Source organism: Mytilus californianus, unplaced genomic scaffold (genome assembly GCF_021869535.1).
Source record: "Mytilus californianus isolate M0D057914Y unplaced genomic scaffold, xbMytCali1.0.p SCAF_8, whole genome shotgun sequence".
In the NCBI taxonomy this organism is placed as follows: domain Eukaryota; kingdom Metazoa; phylum Mollusca; class Bivalvia; order Mytilida; family Mytilidae; genus Mytilus; species Mytilus californianus.
Window position 1 is genome coordinate 47593920 of NW_026262734.1, and position 16395 is coordinate 47610314.

The window sequence follows — 16395 nt, forward strand, 5'->3', positions numbered from 1 at the left end:
ATAGAATAGAACATTTCTCCAAAAAAATGAATTTCTGTTAAAAAGTTTTAAAAAAATGTTTTAAAAAAAATAAACTGTAAATACGACTTTTATTTTAAAGTTTAATAGACATCTTTATGGGAAAATTATATCGCAGGGTGATCTTTATTTATTTTGACTATGTTCTTATTAAATGATACAAAAGTATAAAGTTGATCAAAATGAAAAAGACCAAGCCTAGTTGTTAATTTGGAGTTCTTTTTTAAACCAATCTATTCAACCCCAAGAAGGCATGCCATCGCTGACACTTCTGTTCTTCATTCAAACCTAGAAGTAAGACTTATAGAATAGATTTTACAAAGGGGTTTGACATCAATGGCCCCGACCTACTTCGTACACCATCACATATATCTCCGCTAACATTGCCAAATTCAGAGGCCATTCAAACTGCCTTTGCTTTGCAAGAAGGGCCAAACACTGTAACAAACAGTAACAAGTTTAATGAAGTATTTTATGCTTAAAACAATATTAGGTAGATAATATGATGATAAAATACAGAACATATGACAATAGCTAGACAAAACATATATTCATTAAATGTAAGCAAATATCATGTGATTTCAAGTATTCATTTTTACATTTGTAAAAAGAGGGTTGCAAACTTTTTAATATACTCGAGCTTATACTTTGCTAGTTTTGCTCACTGTTGAAGGTCCTTTTGGATCATGTGTATAGTTGTCTCATTTGTGATCATACCGCATTTCCTTATTTTTCAAACAATGATAAGACTCACGAGATCCGACATTATATTCCAAAAGATATTCTATCGCTGATATAAAACATTTGAAAAACTTCAAACATTAATTGGTTGCAAATAGTATAATATAAAAATTAGCAGGTGTTGTATGAGTGCAAACGAGAAAAAAACCCATACCATGTAGTCGGCTAAAAATGGCCCTGACATGAAAAATATAAAAACATTTCAATTGAGAAAACTAACGGCCTAATTCATAACAAAAGTATTTACGAAAAACAAATATGACAGACGTGAACCAACGACAACTACTGAACAACAGGCTCTTGATTAATGACAGACACATGCAGAATGTTGCGAGGTTAAAAAGGTTTGTGAGCGCTCAACTCCTCTAAACCTGGAACAGTGTTATAGCAGCACAAAATAAGAAAAACACTTAAAAAACAGTTGAAAAAGACTGAACTCATCAGATCGATACAAAGAAAAACATCATGCAAAAACACAGACAGGACGTGGCAGGGTATATATCCATCCTTCATCTATAACAACAACAAGACATTAAGTACAGATCTTTGAGTACTAGAAATGACAATTTTCCACATTAACACTTCTTTCAGTCAATTTAAAAAAAAAAAAAAAACAAATTATCGTGCAAATTTGTCGTGTATGATTGATGATAGTGTTTGTCTGGTGTCCTGTTGATTGCTTATTGGATAACATATAATCGTTCATTTTGTTTATGTGAGATTAAAAGACGTGTAAACGTCTTTTCGATTTATTTGATTTCAGTAAATATGTCACCTATCCTACCTCAATATCCGATACGCAAGACTGTATAAAATTCTCCACATCCACCTCAACAAAATTGCTGTAAACCTCAGATGGAATTGCCGTCGTTAATGCTTCTTGACATGTTTGGTAAGCTATATCTGCAGTCCAGCCGTTTCGAAAGGTCTTTGAAATCTACAGAATTGACAATTATAGTCATATTATTCATTTAATTGCTACATGTACTTAAAAAAATTTTCTTACCAAAAATATGTATCTATCCCTCTTATACCACTTCTTTGACACCATATCCCATTCTGCATTACACCATACGTTTTTTCCCACCTTTGCACCATCCCCTTTCCTCTGTGAAACATTTTACAGAACGAAAAAAATAAAAAAGAAAAAAAGAACCTTTTCCCCATTTCTCATAATACACACAAAGATCCAAGTTGCGACATACACAATCACTCGTAGCATGATACACTTCTCCCTATGTCACCATGCATGCATCCAATTATACAATACACGTTAGATTTAAAAGTATAAACTATTCAAAGTCTAAATTGACTGAAAAATAAAAAAAAAGTATATTAAGATAGAATTGAAATCCTTATATAATACGGATGATACTTAGTCCGATGTTGATTCTTTAAAACGGTATAAACATGCGAAAAGCTGTTTGAATTATAGCAACTGTTGTGTTATTTGCCAACAATTATAAAACAATGTTATTTTAATGTGCACTATTTAAATTACTTTTCGATGTATATTTGACTAATGGATCTCTTCAAATTAACTATGTTACATATTTGTTTTTCGTTCATTTTTTTGTAAACAAATTCTGCTTTTATTTTTCTCGTTTGAATTGTTTTACATTTGTCATTTGGGAGCCTTTTATAGCTGACAATGCGGTATGGGCTTTGCTCATTCTTTAAGGCCTTACGGTGATCTATAGTTGTTAATTTCTGTGTCATTTGGTCTCTTGTGAAGAGATGTCTCAATGGCCATTATACCACATCTTCTTTTTTTATAATAAGTGCGACAAATTTATACACCATATCAATTTTTTCCCCTTTACGTATGAATTATACCAAGTTAAGCCAGCGAGTGTAAGTTTCCTGTCTCTTCAACAGAAAATCGGTTTGAAAATATTTTTGTAACAGAAATAGATTACTGTTGATTCATTAATATTCGTTGGATACCAATTTTCGTGGATTTCGTGGGAACAGGGGAACCACGAATTTAAATGCTCAACGAATTACAAATTTTCTAAAGGAATGTATGCAGACTTTGCCAAAAGCCACGAAATTTAATATCCACGAAAAAGCAAGTTTTCCTCAATCCACGAAAATTGGTACCCACGAAAATAAATGAATCCACAGTATATTAACAACATGCATTATTACCATATACCCAAAAGTTGGACCTACACAATAGACAACAGAAAATGTCCCACAATTGCGCCGGGATTTGATGATATGTAAAATAATACTGTTATTTGTAATAACAATCACTACATGAACGAGATTAATAAGAACTATTACATGTACTTTATCTTACAGGGTTCTGGTCCATGTTTATTGTTAAAACATTTATAAGAGAAAAGGGAACAACTGTTTCAAATGGCGCGACTACAACGCTATTTTGTTTGTTTGTTTGTTTGTTTGTTTTTTTATTTTATTGACATCCTTGCTCCTACTCTAGTACTAGTATATACGTCATGAAACTCAATTACATTCTAAAGAATGGACGTGCTTAGTTTCATCGCTGTTTAATATCTTATACAGGGACACTGCCATAACTGAGCACTAGTTTACTTTAATTTCATATTCATACAGTAAGCTGTATGTTTACATTTCGTTTTAAGACGCAGAAAATATTGCAGAAAATGAACAATATAATTGAAAATAATGTATCAAAACACGGGATATCCTCTTAAATCAATTTGGTTACTCAAACTTGCTTAATTTAAACAAAAAATATTTCACTTCATGAGAAATGAAGTGATTCATTGTATGGTAACGATGCAATTTATGTCTAACCATTTCAATCTGCATTTTTAAATGTCAATACAAGTGACGAAAACAACAATTTAAGAATACAAATAAGTTGTAAAAGTGCAAAATTATTAAACTTTTGAAGCATTTATATTAGTATGCTATTTCAGATTTTTGCTTTAAGTAGATAGTAAGGAACAATACCACATCTGTACTGTTGAGGTCTTCATCATAAACAACAGGTTCAAAATCCGTCATATCATCACTGTCTTCAGTATCAGCTGTACTTCGTCGAGATAAACTACGGTGACTTCCTGAACGGCGTTTGCGTTTAGAGATTTTACAAGAAGTAGAATATGAATGTATCTTGTTTCCAGACTGTAATGAACTCGAGCAAAATTCCGTACTTTCAGTCAAATTACATTGTATGATGTTGAAATCGTTGAGTGATTCCGTGTTACTGGCCTGATCCTCACATGAGCAAAATGTCGTCGCAGTCGAGATGTTTGTGTTTGAGGGAATTTTCTCAAGGTCAACATTTAATTCATCATTGATAAAACCAGGTTCTTGTACAAACAACTGTTCATTTTCCATTGCTGAAGTTATTCTGGAAAAATAATAGCATGTATGATTGGAATTGCACAATAAACAAAGTAAACAGCATTTCTCGGTTGATCCAAAAGGACAACATATGTTCTCATTATATGGGGATGAAGTCGGTAATAAAAGTAGAAAAATCAAACAAATCAATCAATCTTCTAATGAACTAAAATTTGATTACTTTTTATATCTTCTAGCATTTGTGCAGAAATCTCCTTCTTTCTTCCGGTTTCGTTTGTATATATTTAGCAGTTAAGTAAAATATACGAAGACGCATAATAACAATTTCATTTAAGGTAGTTCTGGGGTATACCGCCATCTTGAATTGTACAATCTCAGTAAACAATCGGTCTAGTTCTTTGTCCAAATCTGCAAATTTGGAGACAGATTTGCAATTAATAGGTTACACTGTTTATTTTAAAAATAAAGAAAACTTAGTTATTCATTGCATTATCGAAAATGTTTTAACAAATACCAAATATGTTTGCTTTTAGAATTAATTTTTCAAATAAGCCATTTAAGGGAAGATAACTCTTTAGTACAAAATTTATACTAGACATATAGGGAAATTTTCAATTATTTACTTGTAGCAAGAAAACAAGTTCCGTGACACCATTTTTTATTTTAATTTTAATTTCAATTATTAATATAAATATATATTTTATATCATAAAAATTATCTTCTCATATTTTATTTCAAAATTCTGTCTTATAGATTTCTTTTTATGCACAAGCATGTGTTTTTTCGTGAAGAATCTTAGTAATTTTGGCAATTTTGAACGACATGTGACCCATACTTCTTATCATTTTAAAAAAAAAACCATAGTAAAATCTTCATGTTGGCAAAGTATACGATAATTCTTTATCTACATTGGCTAGAGGTATAGGGGGAGTGTTGAGATCTCAAAAAACATGTTTAACCCCGCCGCACTTTTGCGCCTGTCCCAAGTCAGGAGCCTCTGGCTTTTGTTAGTTCTGTCTGTTTTTAAATTTTAGTTCATTTATATGTTTTAAAGTTAAGGGTGACGTCCATTTTCACCGAACTAGTACACAATTTCATTTAGGGGTCAGCTGAGGATAACCTCCGGGTGCGGGATTTTCTCGCTGCGTTGAAGACCCATTGGTGGCCTTCGTCTGTTGTTGTCTCTTTGGCATATTCACAATTTCCATTCTCATTTTTTTTTGTTTTCTATACCCTGAACTACCTTAAATGATTCTTTGATATGAAAAACAAGAATGTGTCAATAGTACACTGATGCCCCACACGCACTATCACTTTCTATGTTCAGCGGACCGTTAAATTTGGGTAAACACTCTAGTTTACCATTAAAAGTAGAATGAACATATCATAGGGAACTGTGTACTAAGTTTAAAGTTGATTGGACTTCAACTTCATCAAAAACTACCTTGACCAAAAACTTTAACCTGAAGCGGGACAGACGGACTGACGATCGAACGAACGGACGGAAGGACGAACATTGAAAATGACGTCATAACTAAAATTTTCAAAACAACATCGTAAACGTTACGGTATATCCGTTTCTTTCTTAACAGATTTTAAAATAAAAATATGTTTTAATTAAAACAATAATCTATACGGACTTCGTCCCCTTTCACAGGTAACGCCTACCTGATATTAATAATTTAAATTATAGAGTTATACCATGTATACGTTTGACTAAAAACTGCTTCAGAGGTTTGGCTAGCTTTAAAACCAGGTTTAATCCACCATTTTCTACATAAGCAAATGCCTGTATCAAGTCGGGGACTGGTTTTTTGAAGTATCTTATGACTTAAACATGTCTTACGATGGTCTTATGACATGCCGTAGTCGTAAGATATGTTTTCGAAAGTGTCCCAAGTTACGATATGTCATAACTGTTGTCGTACAGTTAAGACTCCTTGCGACATGACTTATGAAGGTCTTATGACTATCAACTTAATTCTTTTATTACTGTTTATCATGTATAATTTCATGTTTATTACAATAAAGATAATAAATTTACTATATAGGTGTTACTCAGTCGGCAAAATAGTAAAGATTTATTCTTATCTACTTTGTCAAATTCTCCTACTGCGTAAAATTTGGAACCTTTTCTTACTCATGATTTTGTTTAATAAATATACACATTATTTCTGTCCTTATATAGTACCTTTTTTAATGTATTTGCATGTGCATTATAGTAAGCGGGTACTCAATGTACTGCATCTTAAAAGTATTCAAAATCAAATAAAACTTCATGTATACATGATAATACATGAACGCAAAGTTCATGATATTTTATATATACACACTAAAGTTTAACAAATTATCAACTCAGATTTTAATTTCTTTTCATATATACATGTAATTTCATATTCATTATAATGAAAAAATAAAAAAAAATAAATGTTCGTAAATAATGAGAATGGTAATTATTATGTTTATACTTATTAATCTTATTTTTATTTTTTTATTTTTTAAAATTATTATTTAAAATAAAATAAAAAATGTTCACTTATGACAGTCGTATGAACATCATAGGTATGACTATATTAGGCCAGCTTTGATTTACATTATATCATATCATATGATAGTCATAAGATGGTCCTAAAATTTGTCCTGAGATATATCTGATGACATATCTTAGGATACTTTCGAAAACCAGGCCTCATGAATAAGCCAGTTGTTTTCCATTCGTTTGATGTGTTTGAGCTTTTGATTTTGCCAATTGTTAAAGGACTCTCCGTTTTGAATTTTCCATGGAGTTTTGTATTTTTGTTGTTTTACTTTTTCAGAAAGGTTATAACGAAGGTAGATGAATATGTAACTACCTCGTCGCCGCAACTGCATCTTGGTTCATTCTGATTCTGGTCGTTGTCATTCACATATATACACAATGACAAGCTACTGTATCTGACATGTGTACATTTATATGTTACAATCAAAATCAACGATTTAACTGCGCCTTAGTTTGCACAAAAAATACTTGATATCGTCTATGCTGTGCCTTAAAATAACCATACCAATATTGAAAGAACAATTATATTGGTGTACAGTTTGATATATTTTTATTTTTTTTATAAGGTTGGCATACGTTCATCTTCAGTTCTTATACCAAGTTGTAGATGGTTTCTGAACATTTGAAGAAATAACTCTGGTCCTCGAGGCAAGCAGATTCGAAAGTCTAAAACAAATATTGAAACATATCCGTCGTCATCTGCGAAACAGATATTCCAAAACGGTCAACTAGCTCTTGATGGCTTCGAATTTTAGAAGGGATGATTATAAGTTCACCACTTGGAATTTTAGGTTTGATAGCTTTCTTGCGAGCAGCAACCTTTTATCAAAGAAATCATGATAGGAAATACAAGCCCAGGAATATCGTAACAACTGGGCGATATATACTCCATATGCGGGAATGTTGGTACATAAAAATAGAAAGTTCACAATTAGAAATCTGAAATATCTCTTTTGTTGTAAAATGTTGTTCTCAATCGATCCTCATTGGCAACATCTAGATGCAAGTCAATATATGAGGCAGAATTAACTGTATCTGTTGTATCCTTTTTTAAAGTGCGATGGGATAGATGCGTCCAACAAAGTCACCAAACTTTGTAGGAGAGCCGTGGTGTATTAGTTAGCGCATCTGACTACAAACACAAAGGTTCCTGGTTCGATCCCCTTTCTGGAGAGAAAATTTCAGGGACTTAATTTTCGGCTCTACCTTAAACTTAAACTATGAATTTTTTAGTGAGAGGACATTATCTATATAGTTGAAAGTAAAGATAAAGGATATTACTAGCTTCTTTTGGTTTTTCTATAGAAGCTGAATAAACTGCTTACCGAAAAAAATCAATGGTACAGATTTTAAACTATTCTATTGTTCTGTAGCTGTAAAAAAATAAGCTTAAAATCAAATTACCTCCAAGATTTTGCAAATTCTTGACTGCTGCTCACTGGTCTTTTTTTACGATCAGTATAATCATCAGATGGATCTTTTGTGATACTAGGAACACCACAAAGTCCTTTAGCCTCATTTATATCATAACTTGAAGGTTTTATTGACACTGACCGAATGAATCTCCAGGAAATATGAACATTGATTTCTGTTCCAGTAGGTAAGGTTATCTTAATGTAATAAATTTATTTATCAACACCCAGAAGCAAATAGCTTTGTTGTTATACGATGCACATGTGCTCATGATAAAAACTAATTACAATTTAACATGTTTGAAGTATACTTGTAAAACAAGAAATATAGTTAAGAGTTAAAATTTATTCTGTATGATAACACGGACTGGTCATTCAAGTTAAAAGCGTACATTGATATTATATTTTTTTGATTTTGACCATTAAAAACTCAGTTCTGTTCTTGATTTAGTCAAACCTTTGGTTTTGTCATTTTTTATGGATTTCCTCTTCTTTAATTTATCTGCAAGATCGGTATGTTTGATAAAATACTGTTTAAAGCAGTAGAATTTCAATTGTGATTGTATTTATTTTGATAATTGTAACGCATTACTTTTTTTCTGTAGTTCTAATATTTAACTAAATAATGCTTGTGAATCAACTTTTAGATGCAATCTATTAATTGATTTTTTAAAGTGACTTAAAGCTTTATGTTTGGTAATAATAACAATACAAATTAACACTGTATAAAATGCAGTTTGGGACACACATCATCTGATGATGAACGAATTAATCGACCTTTTAACAATTCAGATCTGTAGGTACAATCAACAACTGAAGACTATTTTTTTAAATGATTATTTACCGTGTACTCGTTTCTTCGCTGGTTATAGTTTATCAGTAAGTCGTTTTCATTACAACTTATCAATTTGGTAATTGGTGTCTTCAATAATTCTTGTTTCGTTCTTGACACAACTGCGCATGTCCTTATAACAAATAAGGAGCTACGACTTCTTACTGCTATTCCACAATTACACGATGCACTAGTCCAACCACAGTTCGTAAACAATGCATGAACCTGTTTAAAAGGATACATTAAACCATGTTATTTTAGACTATGTTCTGGATTTATATTTTCTGCAGTTTACGTTTATTACATTGAATGTATTAACATGTTTTTTTCTTCAAAACTACATTTGTTCATACTATGCACTGTTTACAAACTTGTGGTAAACTAAAACATAACAACCTTGCAATGTAAACTGAACCTATTAATTATATTTTTTTCATGCTTCAAAATTATCGTGTCCGTGTAAATAAATTCTTTAAAATAAAAGTTGAGCCAAATATCAGCTAATGTTTCTATTTTTTTTCGGTCATCCGATATCAGTAAATATATAGTCAAGATATCCATTCTGGTATAGACAGGATTCAGATTGTTATAAAACTAACTATATGCTAATGTTCTAAATATCATTAATACAGTTTACACTTCTCACCATGTCAATAATATGTGATAGAGGACATAGATGTAAGAAAGTCTCATGCGCAGAGGATAGGCTCATAATGTAATGTTGCATATTTCTGGTTAAAAACTTATCCTCTGGTAAATATGTTAACTGTGTTATATAATATATCTACAATCCTACCCAATAGGGTCCGTTGTCATTTCTATACAGAACAAATTCACCAACTTCCATCATGTCGTAATGGATTCCATCGAAAGTTCTGATATGGGGATCATTATGAGATTGACAAAGCCTGTTTGCCAAAGTTATATCCTTATCGATGACGGTTACCTGGTAAAAGTGAGAACATGCTTAATATTGGTCACATATCTGATCTTACTGTTAATAAGATTATGTTTCGATAGTCAATAAGTCCTTATTTTGTTTATTCCTGTTTCCGTCTTTCCTACAGTTTAAGTAATAGTCATACACTGATGGATATGTGAGTCTGGATAAGAAACCCTGACGGCCAAAGGCGGGATGGGTTTCTTGTCTAGACAGCCATATCCCGAAGTGTAAAACTAACTTTCACCCGATGCTATAGCTAAACCCTATATTTTTTTACTTTGAATATCAAATAGCATTTTTATTGAAAATATCAACAATGATTATTCAGAATATTGTTTTATTAAACCCCACTAGTAACCTTACTTTGACGATCTTTATTCAAACTTTGAAAAGTGAGTAGATTCTACAAATTAATGTCAAAGTTGCTGTTTTGCATAATTCTGTTAAATCCATGTGCTATATGGATCAACAGGTAAATATGGCCGTATTGTGCATTCTTATTACAAATATAAACATCAGGTTCCTTGCATGCAGTTGTCAATATAGACGGGTTTAAGACGGACGACATTTTGAGTCAGGCATGGATTTGGCAGAAGAGACTAAAGTTACACAATTTCTATAACTCAAAGTACTTACATGTATCAGTTTAATGAAGATTATCATAAATGTATTTTAAATGTTATAGTTTTATCAAAACAAGCCCCTTCCTTCCTCTCAACATTAAACACACACTATCTTCGAACATACTGAGGAATAGGTCTGTCTGGATTAGAAACTCGAAGACCGGACACGCTTAGCATATAAAAATACAGATTGCATATATGTAGGAACCCTCGTTTGCAGATCAATCCAAGGGGTGGTGGGGTGGAACACCCTTTTTCACGATCAAACCTATTGAATGGTGATCCCTTTATCCTAGGTTGGTGCCCCTTTTAAGAATATCTTGATCCGCCCCTGGGTGTCGTCATTAGTGTTCAACAATCCAAACAATAATATTAATTTTATGATTAAGAATTAGTTCAATTGAAAGCTATATGTTTTTTAATGTATAATCCAAATAAAGTTCTTGACATGTATGTTCTTCAAGACATTGTAATATGAGATTAAAATTGTATATTCAAGCATAGCAGTATTTAAATGATTTTTTGAATTCAAAAAAGATTCTAAATATTTTTTTTTCCGCTATTGGAATGTCCTAAAATATGTTTTTTTTAAATATGTTTTGAAACGACTTGTAGTGATCAATAATAGTAATCTCTTTTTTTTCATGCTATTAAAATAAACAATTTCTATTGTTATGAATAACAATTGACTGTGCTTTCGAGATGTAGAAGCAGGGGTTTCCAGAAATCCCGCTAGTCACACCCTGTGTCAAAATCCATTCTTTTTCGTAACAATAGAACTATTCAATTAACACTTGTTTCAGAAAAAGAAACTAGGAAGTATAAAAATAGAACTGGGGTTTACCTTTATTGCATTGAAAATTGAAATGCTTATTCTAATGTTCACGCCTATTGTGTAAAGTAATCAATGAATTTTGAACAAGTGGTTTGAAAGATTTTTTTTCCAAATATAAAGTGGAACCAAAACAATTGCAATAGTTTTGTCATATACATTATAAATACTATCGTGGTCATATCAACCAGTGAAAAGATAAATACTGTAATTCAAAATAAACTTCAATGTTTTTTTTACTTTTGCGGAATGGCGGCGAGATAGGTTTTGCAAAACTGCAACATAAGGTCTTGTACAATATGATTGCACCATTTTATGAAATCGCAATACTACATTTGGCATTTTTTGTCCGTGTTGTCGATAATACCTTTGAGTTTATCACGTATAATAAATTATAGTTCTATTTCGTATACAATAAATTTACCTTCAGGCTAAAATACATAAGTATACACTTGATATGTGTTTACCAATGATCGTTAATTACTAATTCGATACATTTGATATGGATATGTGAAATAAAGACAATTCGCAATAGTAAGCCTTTTTTTTCTTTTTTGAATTGATTTTCTTTTTATCTAGATATCTAAACGTTGTTGTATAATTCCACATTTATTAATTTGTTTATAGTGTGATGCTAAAAACTTTTTCTCCAATCTTTATAATATGTACGTGTTTAAAATTTTACACCCTAGGGCGGCTCTTAATGGCAAAATCGATTAATCCGTTCTAATCTGAAGATCCAACGATTATTGGTTAATCTTACAAGTTATGGCTTTTTCTCTTGGAGATGGATACAAAAACTCCGACGCACGTTATAATCAAAACAAAAAAAAAAACTTTTCTGATTGATATAATTCGGACTTCTTAAGCGCCAGTGGAATATCGTTTAAATGAATATGTTGTCGTATTTATGACAAAATACAAAAAAAACCTCACCAAAGTAAACAGCTGAAAGCATTTAGAAACACTACAAGTTTCTCTTTCAAAACATCTGACATTCTTAAAATTGTTACCACAATTGCGAATGTCAGCGTATAAATAAGGGGATCAAGTTCCTATTTTTGTTAACTTTAAAAAAGGGACAGAAATGTCGTAATGAATGATCACTGATGCACGTGCACTATTATTAACATTAAGACTTTGATGAGCTAGTTAACACTTTTGATCAGGGTAAACAAACAAAATGAAATTCGAATCAATAGTGTTAACCATGTTTTACTATTCGCTGTGTTAATACCGTCGTGACCTCAATTATCAATGATAACAATAACTTTGTTTTTTATCTTGAATTGGAGACACTCCCCGTGAAAAATTTCAGGATCCGCACTGCTAATAAATTGAATTTTAATTTTATTATGCTAATTTCATGTCAATCTTCGGACAATTATTATCAAACAAAGGTAATAAAATATTGCCTTCAAAACCAAAACTATTTTTTTTTCTTAAAACTAACCTTAATATCTGGAATTTTAACACTTTGCCACATTTCATTTAATGTTGAGACTGTTGAAGTTGAAAGTCTGACATAAGCTGCTCTAAATTTACTATTGTATAGACCATCACTAATACCGTATACTTCCAATGTCTTTTCGTCTTGCCAGTCACTGGCTCCAAATGTGATGCCACAAAATTGCGCTTTAAATATGATATCTTTCATAGCAATATTATTAAAACACGATTCGAAGTTTTGATTCTTTGTAGGTTGAAATACATAAAAATTTTGGTCGCAGTGAGTCATGAGTTCTTTATGTGAAGCAATACAACCTACAGGAACTGTTGATTTGAACGAAATGGTTATGGACTCGCCTTCTATTACTGTATATTCATACTTTTCCGGCTAAATAAAGAAAGGTATTATTAACGACCAATAATATTTGTAGTTTTATGAATCACTTGAATGAAAATGACTGATATTTTCAGACAATGTACATGCATAAACTCATATACTCCTTTCAAGAATAAGAATCTCAGTTTTGATTGAACTTAATGAAATTGTTCTATTCAGTTAGTCAAACAACTTTTTAAGATTTAAATGGTATCCTGGAAATATGGACAACTGTAGGTATATGTTATGTTATATAGTAAACAAAACTGATAAAAATGCGTCTGGATCAATTCATATTTAGGAAATCTTGTTAACAATTATTTCATTTTAATATATACATTTGTATTTAAGACTATCAACTGTGTAGGGTGTCAAAAGAAATACTTGTATTTGATGTATTTGAAAGAAGTGTTAATATTTAATTTGATTTTTAATAGAAAAAGATAAACATCTTCGTATGTTTTCAATTTGCAATACTGAAAATGACTGTTTTTTCCTGAAATATACTCATGACAGATAACAGGATTAAAATGGTGTACGCCAGACGCGCGTTTTGTTAACAATTCTACAATAGACTAGTCAGTGACGCTCGAATTAAAACAATTTAAAAAAGCCAAATACAGTTCGAAGTTGAAGTGCATTGAGGACCCAAAGTTCTTAAAGGTTTTATTAAATACAGTAAAGGTGATCTCTAAGTTCAGGTTTCAACTGAATATCCTCTGACAATACTTCTTTATAAAACGTACATATTTATTGTTTTCGTTGCCAAACAAGTTCCCCCTATATAATCTATATAGAACTGTTACACTGTGATCCTAATATTGTAGTTTCAAAACTGTACATTTAAATAATATTATAAATTAAACCCTTTTGGAGAAAGTTTTAGAAAATTTTTTTCTGTATATTAGTTTTACTGCAAATTACATTTTTTAACAAATCGTACCATGTGTGCATGTGAATGAAATATTTTAACGATGTATTTATTTCATTTTCATTGTAATAATCATCCCAGTTCATCTAATTCTGGTCAATAACAAAAATTACAAAGTGAACAATGCGTTTAAAAAAAAGGTGTATCTCTGCACGTTTTATGAAAAATAATGTTTCATTTTGCATCATAATTTTTAGCTTATGTAAACAAATCTACTAGTTACAATCATTGTAAAAACACTGAAAAAGAAAAAAACAAAGTATATGCTTTAAGTAGTCCAATAACACGTTACTAAAATGCTGAAGACCATGTAAAAAAATACTCTAATATAAATTATAGATTGCGTACCTCATGTGTTCGGTCATTTACTGTCACATTGTAGTGTAGTTTTGACGATATACAAATTTGAGTGTTGATGAAAATTGAAAATTTGGCTTGACCTTTCTATGTCCAATTTAAACATTCTACTTGTCAAATGTTGAAGAAGTTATGTCTTTATTTTTTTTAATGAAATTGTATTTAGTTTGCTGTCTTGTTTACGTATCAAACCACTGTTCTTGTATACAAAAAATATATTTCAGATCAGCTGGAAAACACATTGCGCAATTGTAACTCTGTAAAATGCAAGTGTAAACAACAATTGAGTTTATATACATAAAGGCAACAGTAGTATACCTCTATTCGAAATTCATAAATCGATAGAGAAAAAAAAATCCGGGTTACAAACTAAAACTGAGGGAAACACATCAAATATAAGAGGAGAACAACGACATAACGACACACAATAAAACACAACACTAAAATGCAACACACACAGAAACGAACTATAATATAACAATCACCATTTTTTTCCGGACTTGGTACAGGACATGGAAAATGGTGGGTATACACCTCTTAAACTATTTTAACAACATATTTAAAAATATCAACTTACAAAGAGTCCAGCTTTGAACTTTTCACTGTAATAAAATGGCCCAGGCACAGAGTTAACAAAATATCTCATTCTAACTGCACATTGAACCTACAATTGAAGCATGGTACACATTGAAAATGGCATGTGCGATAGTCTATTGACATATATATATGACTGTTAACCATAGGTCAGGTGGAACATTCGTATGTTAAAGACAATGTGTTGCATATATTGATATAAAAACAACAATTACACAGATATACATAATGTATATAGTAGTAGAAATTAATAATCCAATAAAAATCAACATCGTCATATGAAAATAAGTAAAATCATAGTGAATTGTGACATGATATACAATGTAGGTATACATGTAGAATGATGTGGCCGATACATCTAAAGTTAGTATACACTACATGAAAAGAAATATATATTTACCTCCATATTCATCGTATAATTATCTATCCAGTCTGTGTGTTTAAGAAGAGTGGTGGTTACACCTTCTATTGAAATGTTGGCATACGATGTGATTTTATTCCCATTTATGTACCAGAAGATGTCGTATATATAAGTTGCATTTGATCCTTCTTGAAACTTACATCTAAATACAGGTAATAAACTTGGTGTTGGATCGTATCCAGGGATTTGGAAGCTGGAACCTTCCAAAAGTTCTGCCTGTACAACAACAGACACCACTGTCTTTGGGTAGATCGCTACATTACAAATCAAGTTTAAACTGGATAATATCTAATAATGCAGACACATTGTCTCTCATTGTCAAATGATTAAGATTTTGTTTATTTCTAAAGAATGCAAGAAGTAATAACTATAAATATGACAATAATTTGAGAATAAAAATGGGGAATGTGTCAAAGAGACAACAACCCGAACATAGAGCAGACAACAGCTGAAGGCCACCAATGGGTCTTAAATGCAGCGAGAAACTCCCGCACCCGGAGGCGTCCTTCAGCTGATATACTAATGTATATATACTATTTTATTTCGATTAAAATTTCATTCAAAATCTCTTACCATTGGACAGTCTGTTATAATACCTCATTCCATTTTAAATATGTGTGCATATGTTTAAAGCAAATTGTACGTTTACTATGTTCTATGAAAATTATTGCTATCAAACGTCAACCAAGTAGTCATTCGATCATACCAACAAATACAATCATTTTTATTCTATGTTTTACCTAAAACTTGGTAAATTCTTTTTTACTACAGTAATGACACAACACCTAATGCCGTTGGCATGTTTTGCGGATTTTATTGACCTGGGAAAACATCTGTACTTACAGCTACACCCAGGATAAAAACCTGTTTCAGATGACATGCCAACTGGACAGACAACTGGACCGCTTCCTATAAATAAAACTGAGCATGAACTATTTGTTATTTATTTACAGAAATAATGACACGATTTGTATCTATACAATAAGGTGTCTTGCATGAATTGATTGACAAACCTGCCATTTTA

At 31.3% G+C, this 16395-nt stretch overlaps 1 protein-coding gene across 2 annotated transcripts in view; it reads right to left on the minus strand.

Annotated features, from left to right (window-relative positions):
- Positions 1 to 16395, minus strand: part of LOC127712586 (von Willebrand factor D and EGF domain-containing protein-like) — a 38031-nt gene that overhangs the window by 11559 nt on the left and 10077 nt on the right. Inside the window, exons 8-16 of one of the 2 annotated variants that reach the window (XM_052219099.1) lie at positions 16215 to 16280; positions 15351 to 15625; positions 14934 to 15020; positions 12697 to 13080; positions 9642 to 9791; positions 8858 to 9070; positions 8006 to 8211; positions 3706 to 4108; positions 1544 to 1696 (exon numbers count right to left, since the gene is read on the minus strand). In XM_052219099.1, the coding sequence (XP_052075059.1) occupies positions 1544 to 1696; positions 3706 to 4108; positions 8006 to 8211; positions 8858 to 9070; positions 9642 to 9791; positions 12697 to 13080; positions 14934 to 15020; positions 15351 to 15625; positions 16215 to 16280 (1937 nt within the window). Of the gene's footprint in view, positions 1 to 1543; positions 1697 to 3705; positions 4109 to 8005; positions 8212 to 8857; positions 9071 to 9641; positions 9792 to 12696; positions 13081 to 14933; positions 15021 to 15350; positions 15649 to 16214; positions 16281 to 16395 lie in introns of those variants that run through there. The other variant, XM_052219100.1, reaches the window with a different exon arrangement.